At 37.7% G+C, this 23,386-nt stretch overlaps 1 protein-coding gene across 6 annotated transcripts in view; it reads left to right on the top strand.

Moving 5' to 3' along the window:
- Nucleotides 1-18,813, top strand: part of MROH9 (maestro heat like repeat family member 9) — a 93,520-nt gene extending 74,707 nt beyond the window's left edge. For 4 of the 6 annotated variants that reach the window (XM_020886812.2, XM_020886807.2, XM_020886811.2 and 1 more), the window contains 6 exons: nt 2,395-2,571; nt 5,409-5,561; nt 5,664-5,780; nt 6,363-6,465; nt 16,364-16,426; nt 18,290-18,813. In XM_020886812.2, coding sequence (XP_020742471.2) covers nt 2,395-2,571; nt 5,409-5,561; nt 5,664-5,780; nt 6,363-6,465; nt 16,364-16,426; nt 18,290-18,612 — 936 coding nt within the window. In that variant the 3' untranslated portion in view covers nt 18,613-18,813. The remainder of the gene's footprint in view (nt 1-2,394; nt 2,572-5,408; nt 5,562-5,663; nt 5,781-6,362; nt 6,466-16,363; nt 16,427-18,289) is intronic. The other 2 variants (XM_020886809.2, XM_020886808.2) reach the window with 2 other exon arrangements.
- Nucleotides 18,814-23,386: the final 4,573 nt, after the last annotated feature.

Raw genomic sequence — 23,386 nt, 5'->3', positions numbered from 1 at the left:
ATTGAGTCATGAAAATACTACTTGCCTTCCCAGAAGAGTACATCAAAGGAATCCCTAAGAAAGGCAATCCCAAAGAATGCTCAATCTACCGCACAGTTTCACTCATTTCACACGCTAGTAAAGTAATGCTCAAAATTCTCCAAGCCTGGCTTCAACAATAAGTGAACCATGAACTTCCAGATGTTCAAGCTGGTTTTAGAAATGGCAGAGGAACCATAGATCAAATTGCCAATATCTGCTGGATCATCGAAAAAGCAAGAGAGTTCCAGAAAAACATCTATTTCTGCTTTATTGACTACATCAAAGCCTTCGACTGTGTGGATCACAAAAAAACTGTGGAAAATTCTGAAGGAGATGGGAATACCAGACCACCTGACCTGCCTCTTGAGAAACCTGTATGCAGGTCAGGAAGCAACAGTTAGAACTGGACATGGAACAACAGACTGGTTCCAAATAGGAAAAGGAGTACGTCAAGGCTGTATATTGTCACCCTGATTATTTAACTTATATGCAGAGTACATCATGAGAAACGCTGGGCTGGATGAAGCACAAGCTGGAATCAAGATTGCTGGGAGAAATATCAATAACCTCAGATATGCAGATGACACCACCCTTATGGCAGAAAGTGAATAGGAACTAAAAAGCCTCTTGATGAAAGTGAAAGAGGAGAGTGAAAAAGTTGGCTTAAAGCTTAACATACAGAAACTAAGATCATGGCATCTGGTCCCATCACCTCATGGGAAATAGATGGGGAGACAGTGGAAACAGTGTCAGACTTTATTTTGGGGGGCTCCAAAATCACTGCAGATGGTGACTGCAGCCATGAAATTAAAAGACACTTACTCCTTGGAAGGAAAGTTTTCACCATCCTAGATAGCATATTAAAAAGCAGAGACATTACTTTGCCAACAAAGGTCCGTCTAGTCAAGGCTATGGTTTTTCCAGTGGTCATGTATGAATGTGAGAAGAAGAAAGCTGAGTGCTGAAAAATTGATGCTTTTGAACTGTGGTGTTGGAGAAGACTCTTGAGAGTCCCTTGGACTGCAAGGAGATCCAACTAGTCCATCCTAAAGGAGATAAGTCCTGTGTGTTCACTGGAAAGACTGATGCTGAAGCTGAAACTCCAGTACTTTGGCCACCTCATGCAAAGAGTTGACTCATTGGAAAAGACCCTGATGCTGGGAGGGATTGGGGGCAGGAGGAGAAGGGGACAGCAAAGGATGAGATGGCTGGATGGCATCACAGAGTTTGAGTAAAGTGGAGGAATTTGTGATGGACAGGGAGGCCTGGCATGCTGGGATTCATGGGGTAGCAAAGAGTCAGACACAACTGAGCAACTGAACTGAACTCAAGTTTTATAGTTCACTTGCAAATTCCAAAGTACCTTGCACAATGCTGAGACTGTAGATATTCCATAAATTGTTACTGATTTAATAATAAATTTAATAAATCCTAGTATATCTATTAAGCACTCTCTGAAAGCTTAAAGACAGTCAGTGGGCACTCATTTTGCATTTAGAATGAAGTGAATCATAGTTTATTTCCTTTAGATAAATCATAGGAGTCAATAGTATGAATTGTGAATAGAAAGTTATTTATTGCCTTGTCTAGTGCTCTGACCAAGAGACACACAGTAGAAAGTGATCTGGATTGACGTTTCACATACCATCTACTAATAAGGACTCAGTTTTCCTGCATGACACAAGTGTCTTCTGGCTATTGCTTTGGCAAATAGTATTTATTTCTTTTACTTCTTTTGTTTCCAGCTTTTCTTTCTTTTTTTTTTTTTTTTTTATGCCTCCTTTTCATGTTTTAATGGCGTGATATTCTGCATGTCTCTGATCTGCAATTGAGGCCCACAACTTAGCTCAGGAGCTCAGTGGCTCTCATGTCCAAACAGGTCATTGTCATCTAGTTTAGATGTTAGTACTGCCAATGGCATGTTGGTAAATATTTATTAAACAATCAACTTTGTGAAAATAAGACCACTTATTCCCTGGTGTAAATACTCCCACCATTGCTGATTTCAATCTATCAAAGGGACATCAGTAAACATGGATCTGGGCAGAGATGCACAGTAGCACATTATTAGTTAATATTTCCACCATACAGATACAATACATGTAAACAACCCGAAAGGCAGAAAAATTTAGCAAATTTAGCAAAAGAAATAGGAAGCAATGAGTCTTGAGTATTTACTACCATTGTTTTTATTTATTTCTAAATTTATAAAACTTAAGTTTTTAATAGTGACTTTTTTTGACAATTGATTCCTGTAAGCCAGCCCCAGCATACCACTGCATGCTGCCCAAACTCAGAGGTGTGCATATCAAATGCTACCTCAAGTCTCCTTCTAGCTCCTAATTCTCACCATTTTCTTTCTGTTATACATAGATAGAAAATGTCTGCAGCTTATTAACATCCATCTTGGATGCCTTCCTTTCCAAAGACACGACTGTTATAATCCGGGCCTTGATAACCCTTAGGAAACTTTTAGACAGACTGGACAAGGTGACCTACTCCTCTCTGTTTACCAGAATTGCTTCCAGCTACTGTCCTCTGATGGATCATGTGAGTTACGCAGATAAGGTTTCATTAGGTTTCATCATTCAGCTGAAGTGCCAGCTAAGGCAATGATATTACATTTCAGAATAAGTGAACAGAATGCAGTCATTTTGTGCAGATCTGACACTTGTCTTCCAGAGATGATAATATTAACCAAGTGAGCTCTAAGTTTGTATTTGTGTTTTTACATATTTTTAAAATTTTATCTATTTATTTATTTTTGGCTGTGCCGGGTCTCCCGTGCTGCTCAGGCTTTTCTCTAGCTGCAGCAAGCAGGGGGCTATACTCTCGTTGCCGTGCACAGTCTTCTCACTGTGATGTCCTCTCTCGTTTCAGAGCATGGGCTTCAGGGCACGTGGGCTTCAGTCATGGCTGCACAGGGGCTCAGATGCTGTGGCTCCCAGCCTCTAGAGCACAGGCTAACTGTGACTCACAGCCTTAGTTGCTCTGTGGCATAAGAGATCTTCCCGGATCAGGACTTGAACCCATGTCTCCTGCATTGTATAGGCAGATTCTTTACCACAGAACCACCAGGAAAGCCCTGTATGTTTGTTTTTAAACTATGGAAGCCTGACCATAGGAAATGAGAGTCAAAATGTAGCCTTTATTCTTAGATAAGAGAGGAATTGTAGTTTAGTGGCTATGTTTGTTAACCCTGAATCTGGACTTTCTAGGTTCAAATCCCTGTGCTGCCACTGACTAGCTGTGAACTCCTGAGCAAGTGGCTCAGTCTGTTAGTGTATCATCTGTAAAACAGAGTGAGTAGCAGGCATATTATGGGTATTAGAGTTGGCATGTGTAATATCCCAAATGAATTTCTTATCATAGAAAACATTAATTAGAAACTCTTTGATCAGAAAGTTGTGCATTTTGAAAATTCTCATTTTTATGGTAAACGTATAGCTTATTAAAAATACAGTATTTTAATAAACAAGAACATGTTGGTATACTATGAGAAATCTATTTGTTTTTAAAGACTCCTTTGACAAATTGTTTGTGAAATAGAGAATTGTGTCACAGTAAATTATCTTGCCAAAATTTGTAACTTCTTACTAGTTCTGCAGATTTCATTGAAAAAAAGGCTCAATAGTATTAAATTATAGAAAGAGAAAACAGCGGCAGAAAAGATTTTTATAAGGAGATAATGATAATAATAGTAATAACACTGGCTAAAATTTACTGAGCATTTACTGTACACCAGGCATTATTCTAAGGCATTTACACGGACAATTTCATATAATTCTCTAGATAACTCTCTTGGGCTTCCCTTGTGGCTCAGCAGGTAAAGAATCCACTTGCAATGTGAGAGACCTGGGTTCAATCGCTGGGTTGGAAAGGTCTCCTGGAGAAGGGAAAGGCTACCCACTACAGTATTCTGGCCTGGAGAATTCCACAGACTGAATAGTCCATGGGGTTGCAAAGAGTCAGACATGACTGAGTGACTTTCATTTTCACTAGAAGACAACACTATTACTATTATCTAGTTTACATATAAGCAAACTGAGGCAAACTGAAGTGAATATTAGACCAAGTTCATACAGCTGATAATTAGTATGTCCATGTAAATTATTATTTTCAAAATGGAGTAATATTTTTGTAAAAACTGGAAGTGGTATTATATTTTTAAAAAATTAACCTCTTCCTCTGACTTGTAATTTTTCTCTTCTAGAATCCTTATACTCCAATCACCGTCCTATTTAGACTAAGTAAACCCTTGGAAACCTAGTATTATGCCAGTATGCAAAGAACTAGCATTGGTATTCAGTAGCAATTCTGCAAAGGCCTCCAGCATTTGAATACATCATGGTTACTTTACCCTAAGTATTTTGATAGAAATTATCTCCAAGTTATATCTTTCAGTTCAGTTCAGTTGCTCAGTCATGTCTGACTCTCCAACCCCGTGGACTGCAGCAATCCAGGTTTCCCTATCTGTCATCAACTCTTGAAGCTTGCTCAAATGCATGTCCATCAAGTTGGTGATGCCATCCAACCATCTCATCCTCTGTCATCCCCTTCCCCCCTGGCCTTCAATCTTTCCCAGAATCAGGGTCTTTTCCAATGAGTCAGTTCTTCACATCAGGTGACCAAAGTATTGGAGTTTCAGCTTAATTATCAGTCCTTCCAATGAATATTAGGACTGATTTCCTTTAGGGTTGACTGGTTTGATCTCCTTACAGTCCAAAGGACTCACAAGAGTCTTCTCCAACACCACAGTTCAAAAGCATCAATTCTTCGGCTCTAAGCTTTCTTTATGGTTCAACTCTCACATCCATACATGGCTACTGGAAAAACTATAGCTTTGACTAGTTGGACCTTTATTGGCAAAGTAATGTCTCTGCTTTTTAATAAGCTGTTTAGGTTGGTCATAGCTTTCCTTCTAAGGAGCAAGGACTATGGATGGAGGTTCATGACACTGTACAGGAGACAGTGATCAAGACCATCCCCAGTTATATCTTTAGTATGTTATTAAATACTATCTTCCTAAATTTAAGCAGCTCACTTTTCACAGGGGATTTTCTTTCATGTAATATGAATTTTGGTAAGTAAGTCTTATTTTCAAATCAGAAGAAGATATGACTTCTTAGACCCAAGGTGAATTCACCCAAGGTGAATCTTTTCTAAAAACAAATGATAAATATATACACACACATATATACACATCATATATAGCATATATACATTATATAAATATGTATACTATATAGTGTGTGTATATATATACATACATACTATATGTTAGTATATATATATATATATATATATATATATAGATAGATAGATAGATAGATAGTATGTGTATATGTATATTCTCAAATGAGGTCTTTTCCGTGTGTATGTTTTAGGCTAATGGAGGTATTCGGAGTATGGCCATTCACCACTTTGGTCAGTTACTCATGGACATGAGTCAGTACACATGGATGCTAAATGATGTGGTTAATGCAGGCTTGGTGCCTCTGATCCTGTTTCTGGAAGATACAGAGGAAAGAGTAGTTAAAGTAAGTCCTGAAATTTTGGTTTTCTTAGTTTTGCAGAGAATCACAGTGTTTTATATAACACCAGATGGAATGGATCTTTACTGACCTTATTCTGCTTCACAGGCATGTAAATATACATTAGAAATCTGTGCCTCAGAATTAAAATGGTCAACACTATATTTCCTAAAGGATGAATATTACAATTTTGAGTTGGTGGTGCTCAACATCTGTAACAATTTTGTAAGTGTCCACTCAAGATTTACTACCCTAAGAGTTACAGAGACAATTTTAAAGGATATAAAAAATGATGAAAAGCATTATGGGCACAAGGTGACTCTAGAAGGACTCTGAAGAGAAGATAATAAATGGACAATTACAGCTAGGGCTTGAGACCAGAGAAAAATTAAACTTTCCCACTTTCTTCTCCTTAACATGGGTCATCTATTTTTCCTTCCTCCAACCCATCTACTTTGAGCAGTGTAAAGACAGGCACAGCATTTCAGATCACCAAAAGAAAAGCTGGAATTAGTTTTCCATGACTGAATGAGCTGGTTTTCTGAAAACCAGCATAAACTGCAACAATAGACAGGTAGGGATGGAAGGATGTTAACCAAAGGTTGGAAACTCAAAGACTGGATATCATATAACAGGCTGAATAATATCTGCAAGCAAGAGAGTAACATTCCTACATAGAAATCCACAAGTTTTAACCTGGTCCTAATTTGGTATAAGCAACCAAGTTCGTTTCCCTGGAAGCCTCTCTGAATTTAGCTTATAAGTATTTTCAAGAAGTGAGAGAATTTTTTTCCTTTTTATTCTCAGCTTATCTCTCATCAAAAATACATTACAGATTTGATATCTGAGACCTTAGGATTCCTGGAGAGTTCCAGAAGATATCTGAAAAGAGGATCGGTTATTTTACTAGGTAAGTAAAATTCAATTCTTATTTCCTAATTTGTCTTAACAGGTAAAGAACGGATAGCAGCTAGAAGCTTTCCTTGAAAAAATTATAAATTTTCTTTGTTTAGGATGGACTCAAATTTTCATGATGATATCTATAATGAGCAGAAATTAAATTATATAATGAGAATAGAGTTCTACTTTACTGGAGTGAGTAACCTATTCTTTCTCCGGGGATCTTCCTGATCCAGGAAGCAAACCAGGGTCTCCTACATGGCAGGCAGATTCTTTACCAGTTGAGCTACCAGGGAAGCTTCATCAAAATTATATACAACTACAAAGATAATAAAATATTTCTAAAACACAAAAACTCAGCAAAAGTTCATTACCATGAACCCTTAAAGAAAGCATTGATGGATGGAATTCAGCCAACTAAAGAAGGAAGGGATAAATTGCATAAGAATTTCCAGATGTTCAAGCTGGATTTGTAAAAGACAAAGGAACCAGAGATCATATTGCCAACATCAGTTGGATCATTGAAAAAGCGAGAGAGTTCCAGAAAAACAGCTTGTGCTTTGTTGACTATGCCAAAGCCTTTGACTGTGTGGATCATAATAAACTGTGGAAAATTCTGAAAGAGATGAGAATACCAGACCACCTGACCTGCCTCTTGAGAAACCTGTATGCACGTCAGGAAGCACTAGTTAGAACTGGACATGGAACAACAGACTGGTTCCAAATCAGGGAAGAAGTACATCAAGGCTATGTATTGTGACCCTGCTTATTTAACTTATATGCAGAGTACATCATGTGAAATGCCAGGCTGGATGCAGCACAAGCTGGAATCAAGATTGCAGGGAGAAATATCAATAATGTCAGATATGCAGATGATACCACACTTATGGCAGAGAGCAAAGAAGAACTGAAGAGCCTCTTGGTGAAAGTCAAAGAGGAGATTTAAAAAGTTAGCTTAAAACTCAGCATTCAGAAAACTAAGATCATGGCATCTGGTCCCATCACTTCATGGCAAGTAGATGGGGAAACAGTGGAAACAGTGACAGACTTTATTTTTGGGGGCTCCAAAATCAATGCAGATGGTGACTGCAGCCATGAAATTAAAAGCCCCTTGCTCCTTGGAAGAAAAGTTATGACCAACCTAAACAGCATATTAAAAAGCAGAGACATTACGTTGCCAACAAAGGTCTATCTACTCAAAGCTATGGTTTTCCCAGTGGTCATGTATGGATGTGAGAGTTGGACTATAAAGAAAGCTGAGCATCGAAGAATTGGTGGTTTTGAACTGTGGTGTTGGAGAAGACTCTTAAGAGTCCCTTGGACTACAAGGAGATCCAACCAGTCCATCATAAGGGAAATCAGTCCTGAATATTCATTGGAAGGACTAATGCTGAAGCTGAAACTCCAATACTTTGGCCACCTGATGTGAAGAGCTGACTCATTTGAAAAGACCCTGATGCTGGGAAAAATTGAAGGTGGGAGGAGAAGGGGTTGACAGAGGATGAGATGGTTGGATGGCATCACCGACTCAATGGACATGAGTTTGAGTAAACTTGAGGAGTTGGTAATGGACAGGGAAGCCTGGCATACTGCAGTCCATGAGGTTGCAAAGAGTTGGACATGACTGAGCAATGAACTGAACTAAAGAACATACAGTATCTACTTAACAGTAGGACTTCCAGCTCCCAATAAATTTTTCACTGTTTTTTACATTTCTCCATGCATCTGAAAACTGACCTCTGTGTTTTATATCCCCTAGGCTCCCTTGTCTGCTTGCTTCAGTTTCATATAGCATTTAATGTTCATTTAATATTACAGTATTATGCTTAGTATTCAGTAGTAATTGTAACAGTACTAATCACAACTTATCCCATCTAGAATTCCCTCTTAGTCCCCATTGAGAAATACTAATCAGTAAAGTCAATATAATTATAATTTAAAAAGTAGACAATACCCTAAATCTTGAAAAGTTGATTCTGGATGTATGTGGAAGTTCAAGACCAACATATGAGATATAACTAACAAATTGTAGACAATCTGTTACTCATTCAAGGAGATGAGACTTGTGAAACAGTATAGAAAGCCTAGAAACAGATCCACATGTACAAAAACACCTAATATAAAAATTAGAACTGGAAATGTATATCAGATCAGAAATGATGGACTGTCAAGTAAAAGGTGCTAGGACAATGAAAATGAGCATGCACACACACACACACACACACACACACACACACACACACAAATTCCTACCTTACAACCATACAAAATCAGTTCAAGGTGTATCAAATCATGTTAATGGAAGGAAGGAAGATCTAAAAAGAAAATTTTAAATGTATGCAGTATTTCTATGAAATTTTTCAGCACTCGCTTTCTTTATGGTCCAACTCTCACATCCATACATGACTACTGGAAAAACCATAGCTTTGACTAGATGGACCTTTACTGGCAAAGTAATGTCTCTGCTTTTTAATATGCTGCCTAGGCTGGTCATAACTTTTCTTCCAAGGAGCAAGGGTCTTTTAATCATGGCTGAAGTCACCATCTGCCTTGATTTTGGAGCCCCCCAAAATAAAGTCTGTCACTGTTTCCATTGTTTCCCCATCTACTTGCCATGAAATGATGGGACCAGATGCCATGATCTTAGTCTTCTGAATGTTAAGCTTTAAGTCAACTTTTTCATTCTCCTCTTTCACTTTCATTGAGAGGCTCTTTAGTTCTTCTTCACCTTCTGCCATAAGGGTGGTGTCATCTGCATATCTGAGGTTATTGATATTTCTCCCTACAATCTTGTTTCCAGCTTGTGCTTCCTCCAGCCCAATGTTTTCCATGACGTACTCTGCATATAAGTTAAATAAGCAGGGTGATAATATAAAGCCTTGATAATATAAAGCCTATTTGGAACCAGTCTGTTTTTCCATGTCCAGTTCTAACTTTCTTCTTCTGCATACAGACTTCTCAGGAGGCAGGTCATGTGGTCTGGTGTTCCCATCTCTTTCAGAATTTCCACAGTTTGTTTTGATCCACACAGTCAAAGGCTTTGTCATAGTAAATAAAGCATAAATAGATGTTTTTCTGGAACTCTCTTGCTTTTTTGATGATCCACTGGATGTAAGCAATTTGATCTCCGGTTCCTCTGCCTTTTCTAAAATCAGCTTGAACATTTGGAAGTTCATGGTTTATGTATTGTTGAAGCCTGGCTTGGAGAATTTTGAGCATTACTTTACTAGCCTGAGATGAGTGCAATTGTGTGGTAATTTGAGCATTCTTTGGCATTGCCTTTCTTTGCGATTGGAATGAAAACTGAATTTTTCCAATCCTGTGGCCACTGCTGAGCTTCCCAAATTTGCTGGCATACTGAGTGCAGCACTTTCACAGCATCATCTTTCAGGATTTGAAATAGCTCAACTGGAATTCCATCACATCCACTAGCTTTGTTCATAGTGATGCTTTCTAAAGCCCACTTGACTTCACATTCCAGGATGTCTGGCTCTAGGTGAGTGATCACACCATCATGATTATCTGGATCATGAAGATCTTTTTTGTGTATCTTCTGTGTATTCTTGCCACCTCTTCTTAGTATCTTTTGCTTCTGTTAGGTCCATACCATTTCTGTCCTTTAAATTGTTTCCTAAATCAGTCTGTACATGGAATGATATGCCAATTAAAATATCAATGGGACTTTTTTCAAAATTGACATGCTAATTTTAAAATTGATGTAGAAAAGTTACCATGCAGGAATATCCAGGAAGTTCTAACCAAAAAAGATAGCAGACTAGCCTTATCAGATATTACTATAGCTACAGTGGGGCTTCCTGGTGGCTCAGTTAAGAATCCACCTGCAATGCAGGAGACCTGGGTTCAATACTGGAGTCAGAAAGATCCCCTGGGGGAAGGCATGGCTACCTACTGCAGTATTCTTGACTGGAGAATTCCATGGATAGAGGATCCTGGAGGGTTATTGAGTCTATGGTGTCACAAGGTGTCAAGCACGACTGAGCAACTAACACAACAACAGTAATTATAATCATGTGGAATAAATAGTCAGAAAAATGGAATAAAATACCATCTAAAAGTAACTGCTAAAGCATACAATTTTTTAAAGTGAATCATTAGTTTTAAGTAATAGTGATGAAAATATGGAATATTCCTTAAATGGTTTGGGAACATCTGGCAAACCATCTGGAATTTTTTTGATTACTTTATCCCTCTTTTAATTTTTACATTAGATAAATTCCAGATGATCAAAGGCTCAGATACTAAAAATGAAACAATAATAAATAAAATTAAACAAAATAGTATAGAAGAATTTGCTTTATAATCACAGGGTAGGTAAGATTATTCTAAGTAAAAGTAAAAATCACAAAGAAAAAATGGACACACTATGCAGAAGTAAATATTTCTGCAAGTAAAAACCACTATAAACAAAATCAAAAGACAAATTGTAATAAAACATGTTTATAACACATATCATATATAAAGGGTGAATAAGTTCGTACTGGTAGCTCAGCTGGTAAAGAATCTGCCTGCAATGCAGGAGACCCTGGTTTGACCCTGGGTCAGGAAGATCCCCTGGAGAAGGGATAAGCTACCCACTCCAGTATTCTTGGGCTTCCCTGGTGACTCAGATGGTAAAGAATCTGCCTGAATGCGGAAGACCTGGGTTCGATCCCTGGTTTGGGAAATCCCCTGAAGGAGGGCATAACACCCCACTCCTGTATTCTTGCCTGGAGAATGTCCATGGATAGAGGAGCCTGGCAGGCTACTGTCCATGGGGTCGCAAAGAGCTGGACACAGGTGAGCAACTAAACATGGCACAGCAAAGAATCTTTACAAATCCCTAAGAAAAGAAACAACCCACTAGGAAAATGGACAAAATACCTGAAAAAATTTATTTGGTTCATATACATAAAACTTTCACAGCTTCATTCAAAAAGTGATGCAAATTGAATTGATAAAGTGTTTCCATCCATCAAACTGACAACAAAAAAGTTTATACTCTACAGTTCTGTCCAGGTTGCAGGAAGTAGGCAATCACATTACTGGTTAGTGTAAATTGCTACAATCTCTAAGAACAGTTTGGCAATATCCATCCAAATGTGAGATGCATATTCTTTTGACTCAATAATCTCCCAAGAGAATTTGTCCTCTGATATATTCACATATGAGAAGTGATATGTGTATGTAGATATTCATTGCATCATTGGATTTATAATGCCATCATTCTTAGCACATGGTTTTTATCCTTCTTTGTGCTTTCTGATTAACTTCAGCATTTTAGCAGTATTGTATATGTGTTAGTCACTCAGTCATGTCTGACTTTTTGTGACCCCGTGGACTGTAGCCCACCAGGCTCCTCTGTCCATGGGAATTTCCAGGCAAGGATACTGGAGGGGGTTGCCATTTCCTTCTCCAGAGGATATTCCCAACCCAGGAATCGAATCCGGGTCTCCTGCATTGCAGACAGACAGTATTACACCAAGAAATAAGCAAAAACATGAAGGGCAAAAGGTGTCACTGGGTTAACCTAATTATGGCTTAAGCAAAATAGTAGGTGATTTCTTTCTCATTTAGCAATCCTGGTATAAGTAGACTAGTGTCAGTTCTTTTGTTGCTCTTATATTCTCATCACACAGTTTCCTACATCAGATCCAAGATGTTTGCTCTAGCTCCTGCTGCCACTTCTATGTAACGGTCAACTGGAAAGAGAAATACATCAAGAGGACACAGCTCTGTAAAGACTGAACATAACCTACTAAATGATCATTTTCCAGGAACATAGACATGTTGCCATACCTAGCTGCAGAGAAGTCTTAAAAGTCTAGTCATCTGCTGAACAACCATGTGTCTAGCTAAAACTCACTTTAGTTTCAGTAAGAGAACTAAAGATAAAGAAGTAGTTTGACAATAGGGAAAATTAGTATTCTCTAGCATAGGAAATTTTTGTTCATTTATTTGTACCTTCCATCTAATTCTAAAAGGAATTACACTGGATTACAAAATTAAGTGAAAGTATGCCAGTTAAGGATACCTCCATAACACAGGGCTTTGTCTTTAAGCATTAGTCTTAAATTCTTAAGCCCATGTTCCACCTATCAGTGAGAATATCCCAAGTTTTATTATCTGGCAATCATATTATCAAAATAATGTATTGCTGTGATTTTTGTGATCCCTATTTTGACTAAGGTAGGGGCAATGTGAATTATTGGTGAGAATATATAGGGTTCCATTGAAATCTCAAAATGAATACCCACTAGCCATGTGACCTTCACCAAATTTCTTCATCCCCATGAATTTTTATCAGGCTTCCCTGGTGGCTCAATGGTAAAGAATCTGTCTGCCAATGCAGGAGATGCAGGTTTGAATCCCTGGGTTGGGAAGATGCCCTGGAGAAGGAATTGGCAACCCACTCCAGTCTTCTTGTCTGGAAAATTTCATGGACAGAGGAGCCTGGTGGGCTACAGTCCATGAAGTCACAAAAGAGTCAGACATGACTTAGCGGCTAAGCAACAATAACATGAATTTTTATGATGTGTAAAAGGAAGATAATAAGAATATAAAAAAATATTTTTTAAGTCTATCTGAAAACATTTAAGAGCTTTTATAAAGGCAGTGAAGAGTAGAGAAACTAAAAGAAGTAGGCCTGATATTTGGGGGTTATTTTCCTTTATAGACTTTCCAATTCTGTATTCAAAAAGGGTAGTGGAAGGCTGATAAACTATGAAGAAATTTTAGCTGTTTCACTGAACTGGTGGAACAAAACTTGGAGTGGATTGACAATGAGTCCTGGTAAATACACCCAAGTTTTCCGCTTGATACCTGATGTCTCTACCCTAGGAATAAGAATAAACTAAAAATATACCAGCCCTTATAATTATCAAATCTTTGAATATCTAACTCCATGATTGAATTAAAGAGATATACTTCTAACCTAACTGCCTACCAAAAAAGCAAAAACAAATCCTCTCTGGGAGAAGATAAAATGCCCAGAGACTAACAGTATTGACACAAACCTGTATACACTATAACTGATACTTATTTTTTTAAAAAATCATTTAGATTTTTTTTAATTACAAGAAAGAACAGTAGAAAGAGAATCTAGTATATGCAGTTATTCAACTTTATCAGATATGAACTTTAAAATAAATATGATTAGTATGTTCAAAAGATTACACAATGAGATAGAATGCAGATCTCAATGAAGTTAGCAGCAGATTAGAAAGAACTGAAATGAGATGAAGAGAATTAGAAATGTCAGAATAAAGCAACACAACATTGTATTTATCCTTCAATTTAAAATAAATAAATTCAGGAAGAGTAAAAAGGAAATGTCAGAATAAAATATTCAGCCTCAAGATCAAAACTTGAAAAGATAAAAATGGAAAAGATGAAAAGAGCATAAGAACATGAGATATGGTTAAAAGGCCTAATATACACTTCCATGAGGATAGTGGGGGAAAAATGAAACTAAATATTTAAAGAGATAATGACCAAGAATTTTCCAAAACTAAAATAAGGTAATAACAAGAAATAAAATGGATAAGTTTGGAAGAAAAGAAACTAAAACTTCCAAAATTTGCAGATAAGTAATTGAGTATTTAGAACACTGGAAAGAATTAAGAAAAACTATAGGAATTTAATTTAGCAACTTTTCTATATACAATACCAATATACAGAAATCAACTGAGTTTCTACACACTTAACAATACTAGAAAATTAATTTTTTAATGCCTAATATATTGCACCAAAATTTATCAAATATCCCAAAATAAAACTAAGGAAAGAGGTACAAGACTGATACACACACATACACACACACACATGAAACAAAACAAAACTAGAAAATTCTGAGAAGTTTTTAAAAATACTTAAATAGAGTGATATATCATGTTTATGGATTAAAGGTTTAAGTATTTTAACATGGTCAGCTCTCCTCAATTTGATCAGTATATTTGATACAACCCCAAACAAAATTTCACCAGGAGTTTTGGATGTGTATGTATATGAAATATGAGAAGCTGATTCTAACTTTTACATGTAAATTTAAGGGTTTGAGAATAGCCAAGAAAATCTGAAAAAGAACCACAAAGTTGAAGAATTTAAAGTATCAGATATCAAGACCCATCATATATCAAGGTAATATAGAAATGGCACAAGATAGAATGGAGTTAAGACACTGACCCTCACACAATTTTTGATATAAATGACTCTACAAAGCAATAAGGAAAGGACTTTTTTTCTCTCTTAATAGTGCTAGATTAATTACATAGGTAATTAATCAACCCCTATTTTATGCCATATAACTTCAGTTGAATTTGCAATCTAAAAATGTGAAAGGGTAAAACAATGATGTTTCTAGAAGTAAATATGGGAGAATATCTTTATGACCTTGAGACAGCAAAAATTTCCTATCAGGACCCCAAGATTCACTAACTGTAAATTGGACTGCAATAAAATTAGAGGACTTCTCTGGTGGACCAGCAGTTAAGAATCCCACCTGCAAATGCAAGGGTCACAGGTTTGATCCCTGGTCTGGAAAGACACCACATGCCTCAGGACAACTAAGCCAATGTGCCACAGCTGTGAACTCTGTGGTCTAGAGCTTGTGATCCACAACAAGAGAAGCCACCATGAGTTGCCCCCACTAGCCACAACTAGAGAAAAACCCCTGCACAGCAGCAAAGATCCAGCAGAGCCAAAAAATAAATAATTCTGTTCATCAAAAAGAAAAGTATAAATGGAAAAGTTTTGCCATGGGTTAGGAGAAAATATTTGTAATAGGTGTAATATTTTTAAAAGATTAGGAACCAGAATTTAAAATGCCTAAAAATAAATAATTTAAAACCAACTCAATAGAAAAACATGCAAGAGACATACGGAACAGACATTTTGCAAAAGAAATATACAACTGTATATCCAATATACAAAATTATATATCTAATTATATATTCAATATATATAAAATTATATATCCAATTTGTATATCCAATATAATAACAGCACCAAACCCATGAGATTGACTGAAAGATTGACTAACAATTATCAAGTGTTAGAGAGGATGGAGAGAGCAGTAGAAATGTTCATACAATGCTGGTAGGAGTGAAAATTGGTACAATCACCTTGGCAACTCTTCTGCAGTAGTGATTAAAGGTGACCATAGCTTATCCATTAGCTAGTAAGTCCACTCCTAGCTATATACCAATGAGTAGTGCATACATATCTACACCAAAGTTCATGTAGAAGAATGCCCACAATAACATCACTATTCATAATAGCCTCAAATTAACAACAACACATTGTCCATCATAAGCAGAATGGCCAAAAAGTGATGCATGAATAAGATGGCATATCATACAAAAAGCATTCAGGAAACACTTTCTGTGAAGAACCAGATAGGAAATATTTCAAGCTTTGAATACCAGGTTTTGTGGCAACCACTCAACTCTACTGTTTGTAGGGTGAGAAAAGCTGGAGTTGATCCATAAGCAAATAAGCCAATAAGCATAGCTCTGTTTCAAGAGAACATTGCTAACCTCTGTCATGTAACAATGGAAATGAATGAACTATTGCTATGTTTAAAAACAGGATGAATCTCACAATGTAGTGTTGAGCAAAAGAATGTATTCTGAAAGGTGAAGGAGGAAATTGGGAAGGGCATAAAGGAGGCTCCTAGGATAATGGTAATATTCAGTTTAAAGGCCTAGGTGGTAGCTAGAAGTATTCACTCTGGTCATTTATTGAGATGTATATCTCAATAAAGATTTATTAATTATTTGAAATCACTAAAAGATTATTCAAGAATAATCTAGAGACATTTTGCTTTGAAGAAAGCACTGAAGGTAGATAATATCAGATAATGTATTTTCATAATGTATTTTGGGGTAACTTTAATTTTAATTTGTGCATAGGGTACTTGGCAAAATTGGGTGGCCATTTACTGCTCAGAGATGAAATTGATGTCATGATTGAGGGTAAGTGTTGAAATTATAATGAAATCTTTATATGTAGGCCTAAATAACTTCCCTGTTTGTGATTCCATTTATATCTGAGCTCTATAGTGATGCCAGGGATGGGAGAGTGCTATAGAGGTAGTTAGGTGGTTAAGGGGAAATCAGTAGAAGGACTGGGTTAAGGGGCATCTTTTTTTTTTTTCCTTTTTATTCTTTCCCTCTATCTTTCTCTCTCTGCTTCAATATCTCCATCTAGCCCTCTCTTTATCTGAGACCTAGCTATGATCCTAGAATCCTTAGGAACTACAGAGAGTTAAGAATTCAATCACTCATTAATTTGTTCAACAAATATTTATCTGGCATCTACTATATGACAGCACTATTCTATGAGCAGGACACACAGCAGCAGACAAAGCAAAGTCCCTTTCCTTAGAGAATTTACATTTTAGGAGATAGCAATGTATACTTGCATCAGAAGAGCTTCCCTGATAGCTCAGTTGGAAAAGAATCCACCTGCAATACAGGAGACCCTGGTTTGATCCCTGGGTTGGGAAGATCCCCTGGAGAAGGGAAAGGCTACCCACTCCAGTATTCTGGCCTGGAGAATTCCATGAACTGTATAGTCCATAGGGTCACAAAGAGTCAGACATGACTGAGTCACTTGGGCTTCCCTAATAGCTCATTTGGTAAAGAATCCACCTGCATTGTGGGAGACCTGGATTCAATCCTGGGTTTTGAAGATCCCCTGGAAAAGTGAAAGGCTACCAACTCCAGTATTCTGGCCTAGAGAATTCCACGGACTATAGGGTCACAAAGACTCGGATACGATTGAGCGATTTTCACTTTTACTTTTTAATACTTATTCTATCAAAATGTTTGGATCTCTCTTGGCCTCTGCCTATTTCCCCTTCGGGATCAGAATTCCAAACAGGCTGCAGCAGAAAACAAGATGGCTGCCTTCCTTCCTTCTTTTGGTAACAGACTATATTCTAGAGCCGTTTTAAATTAGTAGAAACACAGAGTGGAAGATAGAGATTTCCTGTATACCTCCTGCCCCCACACATGCACAGCCTCCTCCTGTTACCAACATCTCCCAGCAGAGTGGTATATTTGTTACACTTGATGAACCTACACTGACACATAATTTTCTTCCTTTTTCATTTTTTCATTCACTTATATTTATTGACTGCCTGATAAATGCTAAGCACTCTCTCCATGTTGCTCAGATATTTTTGTTTCTCTCTTCCGCCTCCTCCTGCTCCTTCTCCTTTTTCTCTCATTTCTACATCTATCTGTTTTTTCCTTCTCTATTTCTTTTTGTTAGGAAAGAAAATAATAACTTCCCACAAGCTCAGCATCTGAATATAATGATATTTGCATTTTGGTATATATTTAATTGCAGGTATTTTTAAAGAATATAAACTATTATGTATTTATTTTTTAAACTATCATAGCTTTTTAATAATTTTTTCACTTACTCATGTCATAAACATCTTTTCATGCTAAGAAACATGGGTCTACATCATCATGTTAACATGTATGTCCTATTTGGCTTTATGATATTCCATTAATAACTTTAAGCCCTTTCCTGCTGGTGAACATTTAGACTGATTCTACTTTTTTTCATTATTCTGAGCAATATTGAGCTTATTCATGAATATATGTTTATGCTGTCTAGCAGAATACTCAACACATAATATGCCCTCAGCACATAATGAGTTCTAGTAAGGACAGAAGGCAAAAACTTCCTGGATGCTATTTGTCTAAGTAACAAAAATTAGGGCAGCGGGGCTCCTGTGAAAGGTGGTGAGACTGTTTTGAGACTGAGAGCTTCTCAGACTATGAAAACAAAGCTTTGAATTAATGGCCTTTCTACTGTTACAGCTATTGACCGAGTGATTCGGGATGAAGATCCTGTGATCAGAGAGTTGGCAGAAATAACAAACAAAATTTTTCTGGAAATAGCACATAAATTGACCACATCAACTATTAAACAAAGCTTCCAAAGACTGTTTAACTTCATCTACTTAAAAAAATTGAAGCTTCTTTATAATTATAACCTGACCAAGAACCTGACAGGCAGTCCTATGGGGATTAAAGAAATCAGGAGTGATAAAGAAGCCATCATTAGTGATCATTATGAAGATGGCTTGGTAAAGAATGAAGGGTTCCCCAGTGCCTTGGAGCACTCCTCAGAAGAGAAATGATTTCCCTTCTCCCTTGGAGTCCTTTTTAGATGCTTTTGTGAAGTATGCAAGAAACTTTTATGGTCTCTTCTTGATCCTCTACTCAAATGTAGAAATGTCCAGCCTCTCTCTGTCTGACAGTGATTTAAAAGCCTTACTTCATCAAAACCACTAATAAAGCTGAAAAAACATGTAAGCAAAGTGTTTGATGAGACACTCTTGGAGCCTGATGTGGTCAGTACTTAACCTACTGAACATCTTCTAAGTGCCAGACACTGTACAGGGATATTTGGATGATGTCAACAAGGTTCCCATCCTCAGGAAGACACACGGTATTGTTATTTCCATCCTGCACTCAATGCTGCCTGTTTTTGTTCAGTTCCTAAGTCATGTCCAGCTCTGTGACCCCATGGGCTACAGCATGCCAGACTCCTCTGGACTTCACTATTTCCCGGAGTTTGTTCAAATTCATGTCCACTGAGTCAGTGATACTATGTAACCATCTCATTCTCTGCTGTCCCCTTTTCCTTTTGCCTTCAATCTTTCCCAGCATCAGGTCTTTTCCAATGCGTCAGCTCTTTCCATCAGGTGGCCAAAGTATTGGAGCTTAAGCATCAGTCCTTCCAGTGAATATTCAATGTTGATTTCCTTCACAATTGATTGGTTTGATCTCCTTGTGCAGTATTTGCAAAGGAAGAAATGGCATTGCAGGGGAAGAAGACTGAGAGCAGGCAAACTATTCCAGGTAGAGAGATTGAGGCAAGAAGAGTGTTGGGGGAAGCTGGAGAGTTTGTTGTAGATACAGATGGTTAAGGAGAGAAGAATAAGGAGAGCTGAAACCTGAGGGGAAGAGTGTGCTCTGCTAATGGCTTTAAACTTTTTGAAATGAAAACTGCATAATAACATAGTGGTCCCCCTTGCCATCAGGATCCAGTTTAACACTTTATTCTGGTTTATAAGAAAGTTGATATAGAAATGCTGATCTGCAGTGATCTTGCCTGACTTAAGGCTTCAGGTTCATCTTTCACTCATCTCACCTTATCTTCCTCCCACCTGTTTCACATCCTAGCATAAAGCATCCCAGCCACAGGGACATCTACTTAGAGTTAGATGAAAGCCCCTTTCCTCCATCACTTCCAGTGTTGTGGCTTTGGGATGGGTCAACTTGCTGTTCACACACATTTTCATCTCTCTGCCAGCTCACCTCTCTGGTGTGGGGCAGCAGACACTCTACTTTCCCTTGGGTCTTCCTCCAGCTTCTGTCACTTCTGGGCCAAGTGGGTTGAGTAATGTTGACAAAAGACACCAACTTCTCCTGCAGGACACCTACATCATCAACATCCTCAGTGTTGGAGGCAGCAAGAGATTGACACTGTCCCCAGCTTGTGGGTTCTACCTTATCCCTGCTCTCCACTTTATACCCACCTTCCCTTCCCAGTTGCCTGTGCTGGAGACTTCAAGCTCCAACATTAGATGTGAAGACAGCAACCTTGCAGAGATTTCTTCACCTGCTTCTACAGTTGCTTACAGTCAAACCTCTGGTTCTGCCTCTCTGATTGAACCCTGACTGATATATCTGAGATGCATTTCCAATCCTCTTTGATCAGATAGTTGGGTGTTGTTCCTATGTTTTGCCTTAATACTCTGAATACCTGTTATTAAATTCATCACACTGTAGTGAAATTACTAATGTCCTTCTCTCTCTGCCCCACAAAACTGAAATTTCCTGAAAGGAAATGTTACACTTGGTTAAGTACTCTGGAATTCACTGTCTGGCACCTAATGTATGCTCAATGAATACTTGCCAAATGAATAAAATGCTAAAGAGATATATTGCTCTTATGCTTCAATAAAAATTTTCAGATAATTATGAGTGCTGCTTAATATTAGAAATGATGACAGAATAGATGATTTTAAGTTACCCTTTAACCCATATTATTCCATATCATCCAGATGTCCCAGACCTAACTTTTCCAAATCACAGCAAATTTTCTTTCCCACCTTCTAAGCTAACAGGATACCTACTGTGGTAGGCTGAACAATAACCTCTTTTTTTTTTTCCATTTATTTTTATTAGTTGGAGGCTAATTACTTTACATCATTACAGTAGTTTTTGTCATACATTGAAATGAATTAGCCATGGATTTACATGTATTCCCCATCCCGGTCCCCCCTCCCACCTCCCTCTCCACCCGATCCCTCTGGGTCTTCCCAGTGCACCAGGCCCGAGCACTTGTCTCATGCACCCAACCTGGGCTGGTTATCTGTTTCACCCTAGCTAATATACATGTTTCAATGCTGTTCTCTTGAAACATCCCACCCTTGCCTTCTCCCAGAGTCCACAAGTCTGTTCTATACATCTGAGTCTCTTTTTCTGTTTTGCATATAGGGTTATCATTACCATCTTTCTAAATTCCATATATATGTGTTAGTATACTGTAATGGTCTTTATCTTTCTGGCTTACTTCGCTCTGTATAATGGGCTCCAGTTTCAATAATAACCTCTTTAAAGATGACCAATTCCTAATCCCTAGAATCTACAAGTATGATATTTTACATAGCAAAAGAAAATTTACAGACATGATTAAATGACATGATCTTGAGATGGAGAAATGATTTCTGGATTATCTGGACTGGCCCCATGTAATTGCAAGGGTCTTTATAAGAGGAAGTTGGAAGTTAGAGAGGAAGGATTTTTGAAGATGCAGTGATGCCAGCTTTGAAGAGGGAGATGGGGGCCATGAGGCAAGGAATTCAAGGAATACAACTCTAGAAGCTGAAAAAGGCAAGGAACTGGATTCTCCCCTAGTGCCTCCAAAGTGAGCACAATACTGCCGCCAACTTTGTTTTGTTTCAGCCCATTTAAACCCATTTGGGGCATCTGAGCCCCCTAAAAATAAGAAAATAAATTGGTACTGTTTTAAGCCACTAATTTGTGGTAATTTGCTAAAGCAGCAGTAGGAAGCTAATATACCTACCTAGATTTCTACAAAACAAAGCAAGCCAAACCAATTCATAACCCCTCACCCTTCGCCACCCTCAACTCTCCCCCCACGAAAATAGACATAACAACAGTGGACCTTATACAAATGTTGAGGGTTTTATAAAAGGTTAGATAATCTGTGATATTTACATGTTCTTTAAAGTCCTGTAGATTGGTGACCAGGGATTTCTTTCTCACTTTCAACTACAACAGTAATGTCCTCCATCATCTCCTGGTCCGTTCTGCTGTTTCTCCTTCTCTAATTTTTCTCATTGTAATTACAGTGTGTCTTGATGTGTCACTCTTTGGGTTAACCCTATATGGGACTCTCTGCAACCTCCTGGGATTTAGATGTATGCTTCTTTTCCCACAGTGGGGAAGTTTTAACTATTATGTCTGTGACCATCACAGCATCAGTCATCTTTTCTTTCAAAGAATAGAAAGAAAGTGGAACTTCTGAATATAGAGTTGAGTGGTGGTGGAGTGCACTCCAACATGGGCACATGGCTACTCAAGGACAGATCAGTCCCCTTTGGTCTCTAAGTGGCCAAAGTTCTCACCAATAGAAGGTGAGCAGAAGCAACGTGTATGACTTTAGCCTAATCACTTCCTTAAGGAGGAAATCTGCTCTATCCCTTCCTAACGGTTGAATGTGGATGTGGATCTCAGCTTCAAACTTGCAGACAATAATAATATGCCCTTTGGAATATGGGTAAGCCCCTACCAGTCTGGATATCTGGATAGCTTCTCAGAGTAAGTTCTACCCAGGATGCATTTTTACACTAAAGAGAAATAAACAACTACCCATTTTAGTCTTTGTATTTACAGATCTCTTTATTGCAGTGATTTGCTCTTGACTGTAATTAATACAGCCTCTCTCAAACCCCAGCTCACTAAAGCTTGAAATTACACCTTTAAATCTTTATCCTTTGCCATAAAAACAACTCTGTTAAGATACAAACCCTGTATCTCAAAAAAGCATTAGCATAATTAGTAGCATTCACTTGTGTCTACAAATAAATGAGTCTAAAGGATCCTTTCTGGAGGGAAATGAAGAACGTAACACAACTCTTCCATCCCACCAAAACATACCCCTTCCCTGAGGAAGACAATGGTCTTATCCAGTTACTGCTCTCAACATCAGTTCTGTGATCTGTGAGTCACATGACACCACCAATGCTCCTAAAGTTCTCTTTCAACTAGACTCTGCTGATTTCTCTTCAAGGAAACCTCCCTTCCCTCACCACCTCACTATGGCATAGAGAAAAAATCTAGTGGAACTAAAAATCTATAGTTTGAAAAGAGAATGGTAAGGAATATTCTTTTTGAAGGTCCTTTGTCAGACGCCATGGGAATTGGAATTTTATAATAATACATTGACTGTAACTGAATCACCACCTAGAGTTATATTCATAAGGCTGTCCCACAGTGTTAGAGAATTTAATTCCTGAAATTTGGATGTCCTATTTCTTTACAGCTTGATCTCATTAATGCCTTTCTCTCTTCCTTTTATTCTTCCTTTTTGACAACCAACATATATGAAATATATAAATATTTCCCAAATAAACTTTATTCCCAAGATAAAATTTCTTTTCACAAACTCTCAGCTGCAGAAGAAAGTATTCCATCAGGAAGCAAATAAAGGCCAAAAGTAACCCCCAAAATGACTTTTTAATTGAAGAGAAGTACGAATGGAGGAAAACCTCCAACTAATAGGAATTGTCCAGGACAACAGTGGCTAAAACAAACATGACGTCTATAGCAATAAATGAGCCTGGTAATTCACAGTGCTCTTCAAGAAGATACTGAGGG

Source organism: Odocoileus virginianus, chromosome 11 (assembly GCF_023699985.2).
Source record: "Odocoileus virginianus isolate 20LAN1187 ecotype Illinois chromosome 11, Ovbor_1.2, whole genome shotgun sequence".
Classification (NCBI taxonomy): Eukaryota; Metazoa; Chordata; class Mammalia; order Artiodactyla; family Cervidae; genus Odocoileus; species Odocoileus virginianus.
Note: the sequence above shows the minus strand (reverse complement) of the source record. Positions and strands in the feature narration are given on the sequence as shown.